The sequence below is a fragment of the Mastacembelus armatus genome, chromosome 13, assembly GCF_900324485.2.
Source record: "Mastacembelus armatus chromosome 13, fMasArm1.2, whole genome shotgun sequence".
Taxonomy (NCBI): Eukaryota; Metazoa; Chordata; class Actinopteri; order Synbranchiformes; family Mastacembelidae; genus Mastacembelus; species Mastacembelus armatus.
In genome coordinates this window covers 21,580,624-21,595,628 of record NC_046645.1, presented here as the reverse complement: position 1 = coordinate 21,595,628, position 15,005 = coordinate 21,580,624, and the positions used below count along the sequence as shown (strand labels likewise).

Genomic DNA, 15,005 nt, shown 5'->3' with positions numbered 1-15,005 from the left:
AGAATCTCGATTGGGTCTCACAGATGTAGTATGATGCTGCAGCTATGGGTGCTCCGAATACATTCCAGCATACCAACCCCTGAACAGCTATCCAAGGAGCTTCTCTTTAATTATGTACAATACAGCCAAATTCAAGTCCCCTGGCATCTCAGATGATCAAGCAGAGGGATGCCACGTTCGCTCCCTGAGTCATTCGGGCAAATGGATTCCGTTTCCAAGAATCTTTTCTGTCAGTTATAATAAGAAGCTAATACATAATGTGACACACTCTGAAATGCAAAACTATTCACAAGGTTCTCTGCAAGGCAGGGCAGCGACAATTAGAATTTTGCTGCTAGGCGCTTGATGAGTTCCTCTATCTCTGGAGCATCCTGGGAACAGTATCATAAATCTACCAGTTAATATGCATGATTTAGGTTTATGTTTATCTGAACATAATGAGGACCAGAACGTATGTAAAATAATCAATTTTGGCAGAAACACAAGTAAACAAATGCAGAGAGGGGTAGGCATTATGGGTATAAGATGATGTGAGTAAAGGAAACATTGCATTGAATTTACTCCAAAAGAGTTTCTTCCAGTGGATATACTATCCTAACAATTAACAGAATGTAACAAAGTTTACATTTAAAAACTGGGGAGACCTAGCTGAGCATCCAAACAGTAATTCTGCTTCCAAACAGAATATTGTAATATCATCATCATTGTCATCAGCCAAACTGCTACCATCTTCTGGAGTTTTCTAGTACTTAACATGGTTCATTGTTTAATATTGTCTGAGCTCTAGTGACCTTCTAAGCTGGCACACAGGCTCATCAGGCCCTTAGGGGCAAACTAGAAACACCAAGCCACAGAAAGATGAATTCAGTACATATGGCTTCTGACTTCCTGGCATGGATGTCAGCAAAACAAACCTACCATTTTCACATCATTATAGACCACATATATAGTACATAGTGATTCACATGCTGCAACAAATAGCAAAAATAAACCTGTCTGAGAATAATAAACCACATAGGTAGTGGTTTGCAACCAGTGTGGTCGTACTCATTAATAATTGTCTTTTCTTACAAAGGGCAAGATAAGTAGATAGATAAGTTTATCTTACCTAGATAAGTAAGCTAGATTTGAGACATATTCAGAAATTTTCAAAAGCTTAGTAAATCTGTCAACTACTGTTTAGCCACTGAAATAGTTAGAGAAAGTCAAAATATATGCAGACATTTACAAATTCAGAAAAGTTGTGTGGATTCCAGTTGAGTTGTCAAAAACTAAACAAATTTAAACCAAAACAATTATCATTTAGACTCAGACTGTACCATACAGAAGTCTAACTTGTGATTTTCTTCTCACAAAGATACAGCTTGTCATTCTGCATTGAAAAACAAACACAAATCTATTCAATTTCAACACTAAAGTCAAAGCCATGAGGGCAAAGACTGTAAAATCTACGAGCATAAAAGGGACTGGCGAGAAAAATTGCCCTACCGTTTTCTGTGTTCTCATGTTCAGTGTCAGTGAGAGTTAGATTGGAGTTGGCCCTGCTGGAGAGGCATGAGCTGCGTCCTGACTTGGTGTTGCTGCGGCCCCATAACCTGACCGCATGCTCCGGTGACATGATCCCGTCTGTCTCTGTATCTGCATCTGAGCCCACACTGACTGAGTAGTCACGATGTGGCAGCCCCAGGTCAGTCCTGTACGTGGCTACATGGGATGGGAGGGCGTCTCCAAAGCCAAGGTCTCGAAGGGAAAAGTCTGCCCCTACAGCAAGGCAATAAATACAAAGCTCTGGCAGTTAATTCAGCCACCAACTGCATCATTTAAAACAATCAATGCACGAAAAGATGACTGCAATATCCTGGCTTAGAGAAGTGCAGTAATCATGTCAAAGAAAAACACGACATGAAGGTGCGGGTAAATTTAGCATTTAAAGTCCTAGGTACAAACTGGTATGTGATTATAGCATGAGTGTGTTCTTTTCACCACATCGATTTCAATGTCCCAAAGTCAGACCTTTATTTCATTTCTACCCCTAGTAGTGACTAATCCAATTCCAATCCTAGACTTCAATAATTAAATACACCTGATGTTTTGCATAGTTTTTTGTATTTTGTTTTGTAACGCACAGCAGTTGATCAAATGGTGAACTCACAGCTTCTTTGTTTTAAGTATCATACTTGAAAATATCTCAATTTTTTTCTACCAAGGTTATTAGAATTACCACCTCAGGAGACCTGTAAAGCCAGCCTTGATTATCTGAGAATCTCAGTAGATTTTGTAACTGCTGAAAACACTGGCTACAAATATATATATATATAAATAATTCACAAGTGCAAACTGTTGTTTCTTTCCTTCAATGCACCACCTAAAGGAAAAGACTATGTCCTGATTTAAAATTCACATTGCAGACCTACGCTTCAGTAGGATATGAGGCTATCTCTCCAGTGCCACCGCATCTGGTTTGATCTTTAATGATCAATAATATATTTCAACAAGCAAGTGAAAATATGCAATGCCTTCCATGCAGATTTTTAACAATGCCATGGTAAGTTCAATTCCTGGCCAACTACGTTAATAGTTAAAGTATGTAGATAACCTCTACGGCAACTGAATGCAAAATACCCAGAGTCCTCATTAAAAAGCACTGACGCATATATTGAGTCTGGGCAGTAACATGCCCTTAAACTAATAATGGCTTTTTCATGTCATTGTGCACTGCTAATATACTTACAGATGAAGAATAGTGAAATCAATGACAAGCTCTTCTAGCAGAGTACTTCTAATATTGATACAGCTAAGGCTAACCTTGTCTAAATTCGTCCACTTCATGATGAACCATTTCCTTGACACGGCTCCCGTAGGCCACCCTTGAGTCATGGTCAAAGGCCTTCAGCGTTTCACTAGAGCTGTAGGATTTGGGGTTGGGTTTGCCATCCTCACTGTCTGCTGACGAGCTGGTATAACGGCGCTCCGTGTCCTGCCGGGCAGTGAGCGAGCGGTATGGTCTACGTTCCTTCACTTCCATGGCTGCCTCCACACTATTTTCAGCATCAAATGTGGGTTACAATGGCAGTTCAGTATGAGTGATTCTGCAAAAGAGAAACACACAGAAAATACTTAATGCATGAAACGATGCCTTGGCAGTGTTGATTTTTAAATATAATCCTGGCTTGATGCATTAGTTGTTTTTCCTTCATTTAGTATTCAAACTAAATGAATGCTATTACACAATGTAGAGAATAAGTCTAATTCAAACATATAATAATATACTAATACCTTGCAAATATGATCACCTATTATTTCAAGAGGTATAATGTGTGTGTTAAAAATATAATTGATCATTTAAGTAGAAATCTGTTAACTACGCACTGAGCAAATAAATAATGGAAAATGCATATTCCCAACAAAGAGTATATGTATGGCTCAGTACACATAGTGAGGGTGTGAAGAAGCATCAGGATTAAATTTTATAAAATATGGCACAACAAATCTTGCACCTATAAAGTTTACAGGGCAACTCTCCCACAAATATTCCATTTTATGTGCTGTATAGAAAATGCTGGGCCTCCAGCATCTGTAAAAGTGGCAGGTGTCCTTCCATGAATTGTGTTGTTTATAAGTTACAAATCATCACCAGTTGAACACTGAGGAGCTGAACAAATCTAGGACTACAGTGAACCAGCAGAGATGATTAAAATCTGAAACATAAAACCAAAACTGTCAAGAAGCACACTAAGTATACGTTCAATAAAGACAGGAAATTTCAGCATTCCGTTATGTGCTGCATTTTCTGCCTTTCAGGACTAAATATTGAAATAAAATACTGTGTGCTGTTTTCAGTTTAAAAGGTTTAACGGGCAAAAATATATATATATATATATAAAGTAAGCATTTTACTGTCTCAAGACAACATTGTATAAATGTGTGTCAAAATAATATTTTACTATAAACAAAAATGGGATTTAAGTAACTGAAAAAGACTCAAAAAAGATAAAAACAACTTGTGGCAAATCCCAGAGTTTTAACTGACAATATGACAGTGCTGTTCAGACAAGGATTTTTCCACAAGATAAGCTCTTTATGAATACTGTATGAGATTTGTGCTGGACAGAAAAGTAAACAATAATCCGTATTGAACTATATTTGCCCTTGTTTTGAAAAAAAAAAAAAAACTTTTGTATTTAAGGCACCATTGTGGGGTTTGGGGGTTTCTTTTTGCTTGTATTGACAGCTGAAAAGATCCTGGTGATTAATGACTTGAGGCCTCAATACCAGGACCTCCGCCACATAGGGGGGAAGAAAATGCTCCTACTCTTCAGCACTTCAGCTGCTCCCAAGATTTTAAATGCAGCTTGCATGGGCTGCTAATTTTTTACCTTTTTCACAAGATCCTTGATGCTATGCAAATGTGAGCGTATGCAGCTTTCTAAAGAATGTTCTACAAAGTGTATTGTCTTTGTTTCCAAAGAGCTGGGCTCAGTGCTTTGGCCATCTCTCTTCTGCCCAGCCCTTCCTTCTCATTATTAATCGGCTGGTATGCAATGAGATGTACCTTTGAGGCCGTGGAAACCCCAGAGGAGTTTTTCAAAGAAGCAACAGACCATAACAATGACAGATGATATGCGATGCAAATGTAGGTAGTGAAAACATATCCACCTCAAGTGCAGCAGTCAGAATTTTCACACAAAGAATACTGTAAAACTAAACAGTGTTGTTCATAAATAGGATACATATGGCATTATCACTGTGTTTCAGCATCAGAAAGCAAAGCTGAGTCTAACTCTTAGGAGAACGCTTAAAAAACACTTCTATTATTTTAATGCACTGTTATGTGGAGATAATAAACAAGGTTTAATTTAACTAAGATGTCTCAACACATCTTGGTAATAAGCGATAAGTGGACTATTTTTAACTTGGTATTATCACCTCATGGTAAGACACAAGCAAAAGAAAGAAGTAGCTTGAAACGCTGAAAGAAGGTTAATGAGGGTATTCTCACAAAGACTCAGTTAGAAAAGTTATTTACAAAGACCAGTGAAAAATGACTGCCATTTCTGAAAGGAAGATAACAATCACGCTGTTTTTTTCAAAGACAAAGTTCCACTACAATCTGAGCTGCAGAGCTTTAGCAGTGCCAAAAAGAAGCTAACTGCATATCTATACAATGATCCAAAATCAATTGAGTCTCTCTGGAAAGACAAAAGAAATGATGGATGGCCTGTTTTCCCATTTAAAACAATTGCAGACTCTACATTTCTGAATCACATTGTCTACAATCGGCCAGGGAAGAGTTAGGATCCTCTGTGTGCATAAAGCAAACGTATGACAGCTGTGATCAGAGAAAGAAAGTAGTTCTTCAGAGAAAATGTTGCAGGGTCTGTTAAAGAATGAACTGTCATAATCAAAGCCATCACATACACTAATTTAGCATCATGGTGAATAACATGATCAATGAAAAAGAATAATTTCTGAGCAAACTTAGAAGCACACGATGTGCAGCTGTGTGAAAGACAGTCACAGTCAGTCACTGCCATAGCAGGAGTAGACCAATATCAAAATATTGACATTGATAATTGACATTAACATATTATATTTATGTTTCCATACAAATAAACTGACACAGCAAATAAGTTTTGTAGGAAACATGTTGATTATGATTATGTTTTCTATTAATGAATTGTGGAAATTTTCTTTAAAGTTTCAAATACTTTAATATTTTAATCAGTAAAATGTTTATGGACAACATATATTTTGTATTTGATTTTCATTAAACTATGTGATCTTGCAATAATCCACTTGTAGTGACAGCAATATTAATAAACTGGGTTTATCTTGGTGATAAAGGTGCAAAGAATGAAAAATAAAAAGTGTGCAAAATGAGTGCAGAGATTAGACATTTTACAAAGTTATTTACAAATAAGAATTCTATACATAATATGTCTAAAATAAAATAAACTACACAAGATAAGCCAACATGAAAACCTCTATGTGCACAGTTGAGTTTGTTAGATTGATTGGGATAAATTGATGTTTCTTCTAAGCACTCACAGCACTTGGTTAGGATTAGAGAAAGCTCATGGTGCAGTGTAGTTCATAAAAAGCCCATAGTGACTTCAGACACAATGTATTTATTTATATTCAACCAAAACCACAATCTTTTTATGACCTTTGTTACCACCCATTTGCATTGGTTGCCTAAAGCTAAGCACAGATGGGTCTGTGGATGCGAACCCTGGTCTCTGGTGTACATGGTATATGCTCACCATCCACCCCGTCACCTCCTTGTGTCGTGGAGGGCTTTAATGAACGTGTGGCTTCATTCAAAAAAGCATAGTCTCTGAACATAATCCAGCCAATTATTACTAGAACAAGGAATTGCATCTGACCTATTCTGCATTTAAAGGTCTCTGTTGTGTATTCGTGAACCACGAACAAATCATAACCCAATAAAGGACCTGCACATCATCAGACATGTTCATGAACATTTAACATTTTAGTTGCTTAAGACAAAGTTAAACTTAAAAAGGATTTAATTGATACATCAGGGAAACCGTTGTATATTACGAACAAAAGACTGTAAAATATATAAGTCAAACTGGTACACAGAGCAGCAGCATCAGCTTATCGTCAGTCTGATATGTAGTTCATTTTTCATGCTCTGTGTATTTCCCCGCTTATGATCAAAGATTAAAAGCAGTTTAATATAGTGGACAGAAGGCATCGCTTAAGCTGCTGTAGTAGAAAACCCTAAAATGCTGCCAGTGGCAGAAGGAACATAACCACCTCAGTCATCAACCACATGCACATGTGTACCATTTCGATAAAACTTACAATTTTTTAACAGAAGCTGGTTATTTCAATCTGTTAAAGAGTTCTTATTCTTTACAACTCAAGCCATTATTTCGTAGTTTTTTGTTGTCATTACAATAAAGTGCTGAAAAGTTTTCTCATTCTCATTATACATTTCTGCATACATCCAGTTCAGCAGTGGCACTGCACTTAAACACCCAAAGAATATGCACAAATCTCAAAATGTAGCACCACTCAGAACTGGATTACTACTAAAGCACTAAATGATTCTTAACTATGTTTTGATTAACCTGAGAAAATACTAAAAACTTATGAAAATAAACGATCCTGTGTTTCCAGCACTCTGAAATTGCATGGTTTTTCAGAACCAACAATCCAAACCACAAATATGTTCAATGAACAATGAATAAAGATAAAGTTTGAGTTTCATTATTGCTGTACAGACAATGTGTTTTTGTTTTTGTAAAATTGCATTACTGCATACCTCGGTCCAAAAGTGGGGTTTACGTTCAGCTAATTCTGGAAAACGTGACTAGGCTGAAAACTCGGTAGCTGTCGAGGAGCTTCTCTATGCGATCATAGCCTCTTACACCAAACAAAATCCATCAGACCAATCCATAAAACATAACACCCGCAGTGTGAACGGAGGGTTACAAAAGGCCCTGTTAAAACACACATTGAGGTTTTTGCCGGGCAGATCATTGTGACCATTGCTCCAATGTCAGGAGTTAGTTAAATATGGGATCTAAATAGGTGGGAGGTGTTTGGGGTACAATATAAATGCAAATGGCTCTGTACTATCCATCAAACAATTAGCAGTGTGCTGAGAATTGCTATTCAGTGGTGCTGCATATAAATTTAGCCTTCTGTCTGCGCATAACCCTGTTTTCCATTATAATTAACCGCTTGCTGTGCTCAGGTTTTTCCATGCAGAATCCAGGACTAACATACTAAGGCAAACCGAAAAACAGTAACACACCCGCACAACATTTGGCAAATCCTTTAGAGTTTAATCTAAGATGATTACAGATTACTTCTCTGTGCCATGCAGTACAGTACGTGAGCTAATATTTTTTGGGGGTGTAGTTTTTCAGTTCAGTGACACAAAACTATTATTTTAAAATATCTTCATTAATAAGAATATAAATGTCAGCTAACATCAACTTTTTTGTAAATTTAATTTATACAAAGAAAAAGCTACTGGCACACTTTTTTAAATATACTTTTATTAATTCATTAATTAATTTTATTATCTAACCTAGTCATATCGTCAAAGTAACAGTTGACAACACAGCACACAAACATCTACACACACAAGCAGCCTGTAGTGCAACAGAAAGCAAATTTGGGTAGATATCAAGAACACTGTCTACAAGGTCTATTGAGAGCAAGGAAAGGTCTATACAGGCACCACTTACTTCTTTTCTGGAAACCTTTCACATGCTTAGGGTCTATAGAAAAGCCTCCTTGGTCAACAGAAAGGTGTGTTTTCAATAGAGGGCAAAAGACTTGGGTAGATGGTGGGGGGCTGAATGGCTTGGAAAAAAGACTGGAATTTGGTAGTGCTAATGCAGGCTGAGGAGGGGAGGTTTATGGTGGCGGCAGGGTATCTCAGCAGCCGCCTTCTTCCGGGATCAAAAGCAAGCTCCTCCAGTGCATAAAACAGAATGCGTAAAAGCCTTAACATAAACAAAAGTAGCCTGGGACTGCTGCTGCAGCACACTCCTTGTTACTAATCGCTCTAAGCAATTCAAGGTTCAGTCCCGTCAGAGGGAGCAGGCAAAGGAATAATGCTTTTAAATCAGTCCATTAAATAACATGGAGGAGCAGTCTATATAGTCACTTTTTTAAGTCACCCCGGACTTTGTCTAAATTCAGCAAAAATGTTAGCAATGATACGTTAGGCTAAATATCCACTTACTCAATGTAAATACTGCTGCTAAACCTCAATAAAATACATGTGCTTTGCTGGTTTGCTTTGCCTATACCAGTGTAGCATGTGAACAATGATCCAAAGTTATATATCATAACCTGATTTATGGAAGTAAATAATCTGAACTCAGGGTTCACTTTACTCCTGAGAAACAACTGAGACAACAAATAAATGTGAGGTTCAATAGGTTTAACAGAGGACTTCGCTGCTAGGCTAAAGTGCTTCTCCTTTAAAGCGTGGTTGGTGAGTGCAGAGGTCTCTCATTAGTCTACGATTAATGCTCATTATCCTGGAAGGCAAGCCCTCAATTTGATTTATAGTTTGGCCTGCGGTGAAACCAAACCTAATACCAGCTAAGCAATAATCAACCTACTATAAACTTGCTACTGTCAAACTTACTGTTATAAATATCTGAGGTTTGTAGCTGCACCCTAAGGGAGGTTTATGGGACCAAAATGGTGCAAATAAATGATGCTGTGAACAAAAACATTTTACGAGCTGTTCCCATGCCTCAAGGGTTGTTTCACCGGAATTACAAAAAACACATTTTCTCACTGCATGGAAATTGCGTGTTGTATGTGCAAGGTTGTGAGATATCGGCCTTTCAGATTTCAGCCACTGTCCAACATATAAAGGAGGTGAAGGTAATTTAGTTTCTGGTGCTTACAGCATTGAAAAATTACTTTTGAAAAAATGAGCAACACCATCTTTCCAGAAGCAGTCCCTCCTTTAACATGGATAATGGAAACACCTAGCTGTCAAGAATTTTTTGATTTCTACTTCAGACATTGTCCTTTTAGAAATATGGACAACAAGGGCCATCACAAGGACAGGTCCATATACAAAAATTTATTCACCTGTTTTGTATTTAGGGTGGAGGCACAGCAGATTCTTCTAGCAGTACTTTGGTATTATCCCCAAAATGGTGTGGTGGTGGTAAAAAAAAAAAATGCAAAAAAGACATTCAAACAGTATTATAAGCCTATGCTGTGAAAGCACATACTTCAATTTTCAACAAATTTAATGTTGATGTCTGCTCTAGTTCCATATAGCACAGTGGGTGGACTGTATATTTGTCTAACTACTAATATATTCAAGAGACATCTTTCAAATGAAATTACAAGATTTCTGGCAGCTATATCCTATTTGGCAGCATAGGCTGGAAACAGTTGAATACATTTCTAAATGACTTGGCCATTCAAACAGATTTTAGCAGACAAAGTTATGTTTTTCTGTTTTAGCTGAGACCTGGTTATTTTGCTTCCACTTTTGCTCTGAGCATTTTGTAAAAACTATTCAATTTCTATTCTTACTGTAAACAAATTATCCATCCATCCATTCATCCATCCATTATCTACACCCACTTACTCATATTTAGAGTCACAGAGATCTGCTGGAGCCTATCCCAGCTCTCTTTGGGTGAAAGGCAGGGGTACACCCTGGAACAGGTCACCAGTCCATCACAGGGCCACATAGAGACAAACAACCTCACACACTCACACTCACTCCTATGGGCAATTTAGAGTCACCAATCAACCTGACATACATGTTTTTGGACTGTGGGAGGAAACCAGAGTACCCAGAGAGGTGTGCTGCCCACATGATATACCAATGGATTCAAATGCCACTTGGCTTGGTTTCATTATAGAATAACTGGTTGTACAGCACAGATCTGTTTTCTATTAGTCCCACAGGTATTTGTGCAACTGATTCTGCCTCTTAACAGAGAATACAAAATGAGGTGGAAAGCTAATGTTTACTATTTCCCCAGAACTTTATATTAGTTTTCCATTCACTCCAAGAGAATGCTGTTTAGGTAATTTAACAGACTCCAAAGAGTACTAAAGGTATTATTGATATTACCACAGGTGACCCCCATGCTTTTGACATTGTATCATAAAGTATAGTAAAATGAATGTCTCCAGCTTGGACAATCCAGTATTTACAAAATGAGTGACTGATGTTATCACACCCTAACGCCACTAATAATCCTGCAGTTAATGGATTCAAACATGATGCATGCTTAGATGTGTAACAGTGATGTAAGTGTAAATTACACTAATTCTGTTAACATAAATGTAATCACTTATTAAATATTTAGTAAAACTGCATCTGTTCAAAGAAAGACTGACAAGAATCGAGGTCTAGTCCAAAGAGAAATGGTGTTAATCCCAGACACATGACACACATGCAATAAACAGCAAAGATGTAGAAGCAAAAACTCCACCAACCTTCACCAAATTCACAGTAACCAAGTTTCACCATATCAGTCACATACAGATTGTGTATAGACTGAGCTGAGACAAATTTCAGTTGACACACGGCATCAGAATTTGTCTCAGATGTGTCTCAAGTGTCCATTTGTATTTGGATTGTGCTTTCCTGTCCAATATGCAAATACCCATGTAAATCACTTCCATTCCATAGAGAACTGACTACAGATGAAGTCTGTATTCACAGTACACAACATACAGCACATAACCACATGTATCTCTAAAATCCCCTATGCTTTGTAGGTGTAGTCACACATGTCCACTTTACATCAGTTCTGATCATACCTTTTTCTCAAAGTTTAAATACAATCACAGACTTCTATAGACCAAGCTGCCTAGTGGAACTTCCTGATTCTCCTCCACCTTTGCCTGGGGACAGGTTATGAGGAAAAGGACAATAAATGGCCCTGTATTGCTCTTAAGTAGCAGGACTAAGTGGAAGAACTCCCCTCAAAGAGACTGTGAGATAGTACTGTCATAGTGGTGGATACCAATTACAATCCACTCACAATAGGGGCCCTGAGATTTCCTCAGGCTGACTCATCTAGGCCCAGGGGTAAGAAAGTGCAGTGCAAAGACAGACTTCGTAAGGTCTTCCAATCACCGATCACCACTGTTAACAGCAGGAGTTCCTACCTCAGGAGAGAATCTAGTCATTTCCTTTCCTTTCTTACATACCCTAGCAGGATTTTGCTGCAACTCTGAGTAATATATCACATCATATAAAGTGTTGTGGCTGTTGAGTTTGAACTGAAATGTACTGCAAATGAGTAGCATCAGTCAGGCTGATGTCAGCTAAGACACACTGTGTGGATTAACACAAGATGCAAAAAAGATGTGGGTTAAAAGTTACAGTGCATAGTACACAACCGTAACATCTGCAGCTTGAATCCATTGACTGACGGACTGGATTTCATAGCCCTCTCTGCCTCTTTTCTCTGGTTTCCTGTCCTTATCCCTTCTACTGTTAAAAAAAATCATTGCAAAACTAACATTTAAGTAGCTGTACAATGACTTTATGTATATATAATAAAAAAAAGGCCACAAAACCTCCACCTGATCAAAGTAAAATACTGAATATGAATACGAATATTGTATTCGTTTCAAGTAAAAATGTCAATCAATCATATAAACTAGAGTGATGAGGTTTCCTCACAGCAGTAATAATATGGATCTTAGCTTAGCTTTGCAAAACGAATCAGCTAACATGACAGACAAGCTATGAACATGAGGACCATGTGATAAGTGTTTTGTTAAAGACAATAAAACCAGCAACTGTTCAATATAAACAGTAAAAAAAAATCAGCACACACAGCAAAGCTAGATGGAGGGTTCATGCATGGTAATGATCTTACTCTAAGTGCCTAACTGAGTCATCTCCGCAAGCCCTGCTTTGACAACCACACACCTCCCCCATTCCCCACATTCCCCATCTCAACAGCGTCTGGGTGGGGCTAATCACTCTGTAGCTTCATCATCGACTAGATGACAGCTCCAGCTGTAAAGATGCTATGTCTAGAAGGTGTGGCTGCTGCAGTGGCCTAATGTAAACACACTGTGCTTGATTTCTAGATGTCAAAACAGAGAATTACAACATAACTATATATATATTTATACATATACATATAAATACCCTTTCATACAGTTCAAAGAATGAAATTTATTTTGCTACAGTGCAAACAAGAATCTGGAGAGTAAGAATTGGTGTATGCTGATTTGGCTGATGGGTAGCTTGGCAGTGCTGTGTTGACCTGCACAATCCCCTTCCTCTGCCTCTAAAATACCAGAGGTCTGCACTCGTTCATCCCAGTGGCTGAACATTAGACAGTGCTGGGGCTTGCAAAAACCCTATGCACAAATGCCTGTGAATTTTCTTTTTTTTATCTTATCCATCATCAGTCTTTAAAGTAGTTTTTATTACCCAGTGAGACCCCCACATTACATCTTATTAATAGTACAACAACACAAAATCAAAGATATGTGTTGTCTTTTTTTTCTGTCATCTTGATTGTTGATGCATAAGAGCAAAATGCCCTTTCATCTACCAGGGCTGGTCACTGCATCCTCCTATATATAAATTTAATTTTCCAAGTAAATTAAGATTGATCACCACAGCTTCAGGCCACAATCAGCATCCATGATCTAATCAGGGCTTTGCCCTAGACAGAAAAGGATACTTCCATAAATAAAAACCATATGAGAGACAGCAAGTGCCCATAACACTGGGAGAAAATTTGATTACCCTCTCCCTCTCGACAGGTGTGCTTTTAGCCTCCTACCTTCAAAGACAGGCTGATATAATGCCACACTATGTGCATCCTCACTGTTGTTTTCCTGCACTAAGGGTTTTACATCATACTTGCATCAGCGGATGTGAGCACTGCATGGTGGAGTCACTCCTAAGCAGATGATGCCCATGGAAGCTTGGCTGAGGACAATCCCAGTGAGACAGGATCTGTCAGGAGTTCCTTGCCCAGCGACACCAAGGGTAATAAATTACCCAGAATTAACACGTCAGTTGCACTCTGCACAGCAGTTGCACACCACTCACGCCATGCTGCTTAATGGATCTATTAACCAAATGGATTCAGGAGTAAACTGCTTTCAGAGCTGAAATTCTTGTTTGGTATGCTAACAACAGGCAGAGAGAAATTTTCTTACCTGTTTTATATTAAGCACTTATAAAAGTACAACACATTTAGGTAAGTAGGAATTTATGCAGATTTCATCCTTGTTAAGGAAAATCCAGCATTATTTAGCCTACTGTAACAACATTTGGAGTGAGTGCGCTGACTTGCACATTTTTAACACATCACCTAAGTTGAAGTAGTTATCGTGTCCTGTGCTTCAGAGAGAAAAACCTGTGCAAACAGAAAGCACTATGATGTGACAGCATGTTCAGGAGCCACCTGCAGCACTCCCCGCATCACCTGTTTCACAATTCCTCTGAGACATGCCTGTACGGCCATTTAAAAGCATATTCTCTTGTAGATGCCTGTCACTGATAGCAGGGGACGTTTAGTAGAGAATTCAAAATGCTAGTCTGTATCTCCTTGGGATCTTTGGCACCCACTCAGCATTGTGACATGCTGACAGCGTGGCACACAGCACCAGGCAATTTTTGACCGGTGCTCACTCATCACAAAAGGTAAATACAGACAAGAAAGAGGCTTGTAGAGTCTGTCGCTTCTTTAGGACTTAGCTGACACATTTTTACTTTGGCGTAGGTGATCAACACTCACTGATCAACAGCAAAATTAACACTAATCCTCTGCAAAAACAAATAAGAACTATATATCATCTGGTTAAAAATCCTTATTTTCTCAGCTGTATTGTCTTTTTTTTTTTATCCATTCTTTCACATGCATCAATAAGACACTAGTCTTCCAGGTTAAACTGTTTAATCTGAATGATAAAACCTTTTACTGAAATGTTTTTGCTACAATCTAATTCTAACACTGCACAAAGTGGAGGAGATCAATCACTAATCAAGGCTGCATTTACATTAGGTGCGGTTTATTGTTGTCTCCCTTTGAGGTCATCCATCCACCAATTAGCAGCATGTATAAATGACTAAAACACCCTATAATATTTTAATTTTTTTTTCGCTTGTGTGTACTTTATCTTAAAAACTCTAGACTCTACCTAAAGCGATTAGTTAGGTAATACAAATAGAAAAGCCAGGATGAGAAATGGAATTGAAAGGGTGTCGCTAACATAACATAGAAATACAAACGAAATCCATTTTTCTCCACAGAGCTGTCTGTCTTCCTGTCTTTGTCACTTTATCAAAAACTTTTTGAAGTGTCTCTGTTTTTCAGGGTATATGCCATTACTTAAAATTTGCTTTTACTCCACATGCTCACTATTATAAGCAGAGATAATTCCAATCACATCCACATTATTAAAGAATGAAATGGTGAAATCGTGGATGCATTCCTGTGGGCATGTCTCTTAAAATGCTGCAAAATGCTCAGACCACATCCAAT

At 38.1% G+C, this 15,005-nt stretch overlaps 1 protein-coding gene across 1 annotated transcript in view; it reads right to left on the bottom strand.

Annotated features, from left to right (window-relative positions):
- Positions 1 to 15,005, bottom strand: part of tenm4 (teneurin transmembrane protein 4) — a 138,611-nt gene that overhangs the window by 104,461 nt on the left and 19,145 nt on the right. Inside the window, exons 2-3 of the mRNA XM_026293025.1 lie at positions 2,806 to 3,089; positions 1,489 to 1,761 (exon numbers count right to left, since the gene is read on the bottom strand). Of these exons, the coding sequence (XP_026148810.1) occupies positions 1,489 to 1,761; positions 2,806 to 3,025 (493 nt within the window). The 5' untranslated portion in view covers positions 3,026 to 3,089. The remainder of the gene's footprint in view (positions 1 to 1,488; positions 1,762 to 2,805; positions 3,090 to 15,005) is intronic.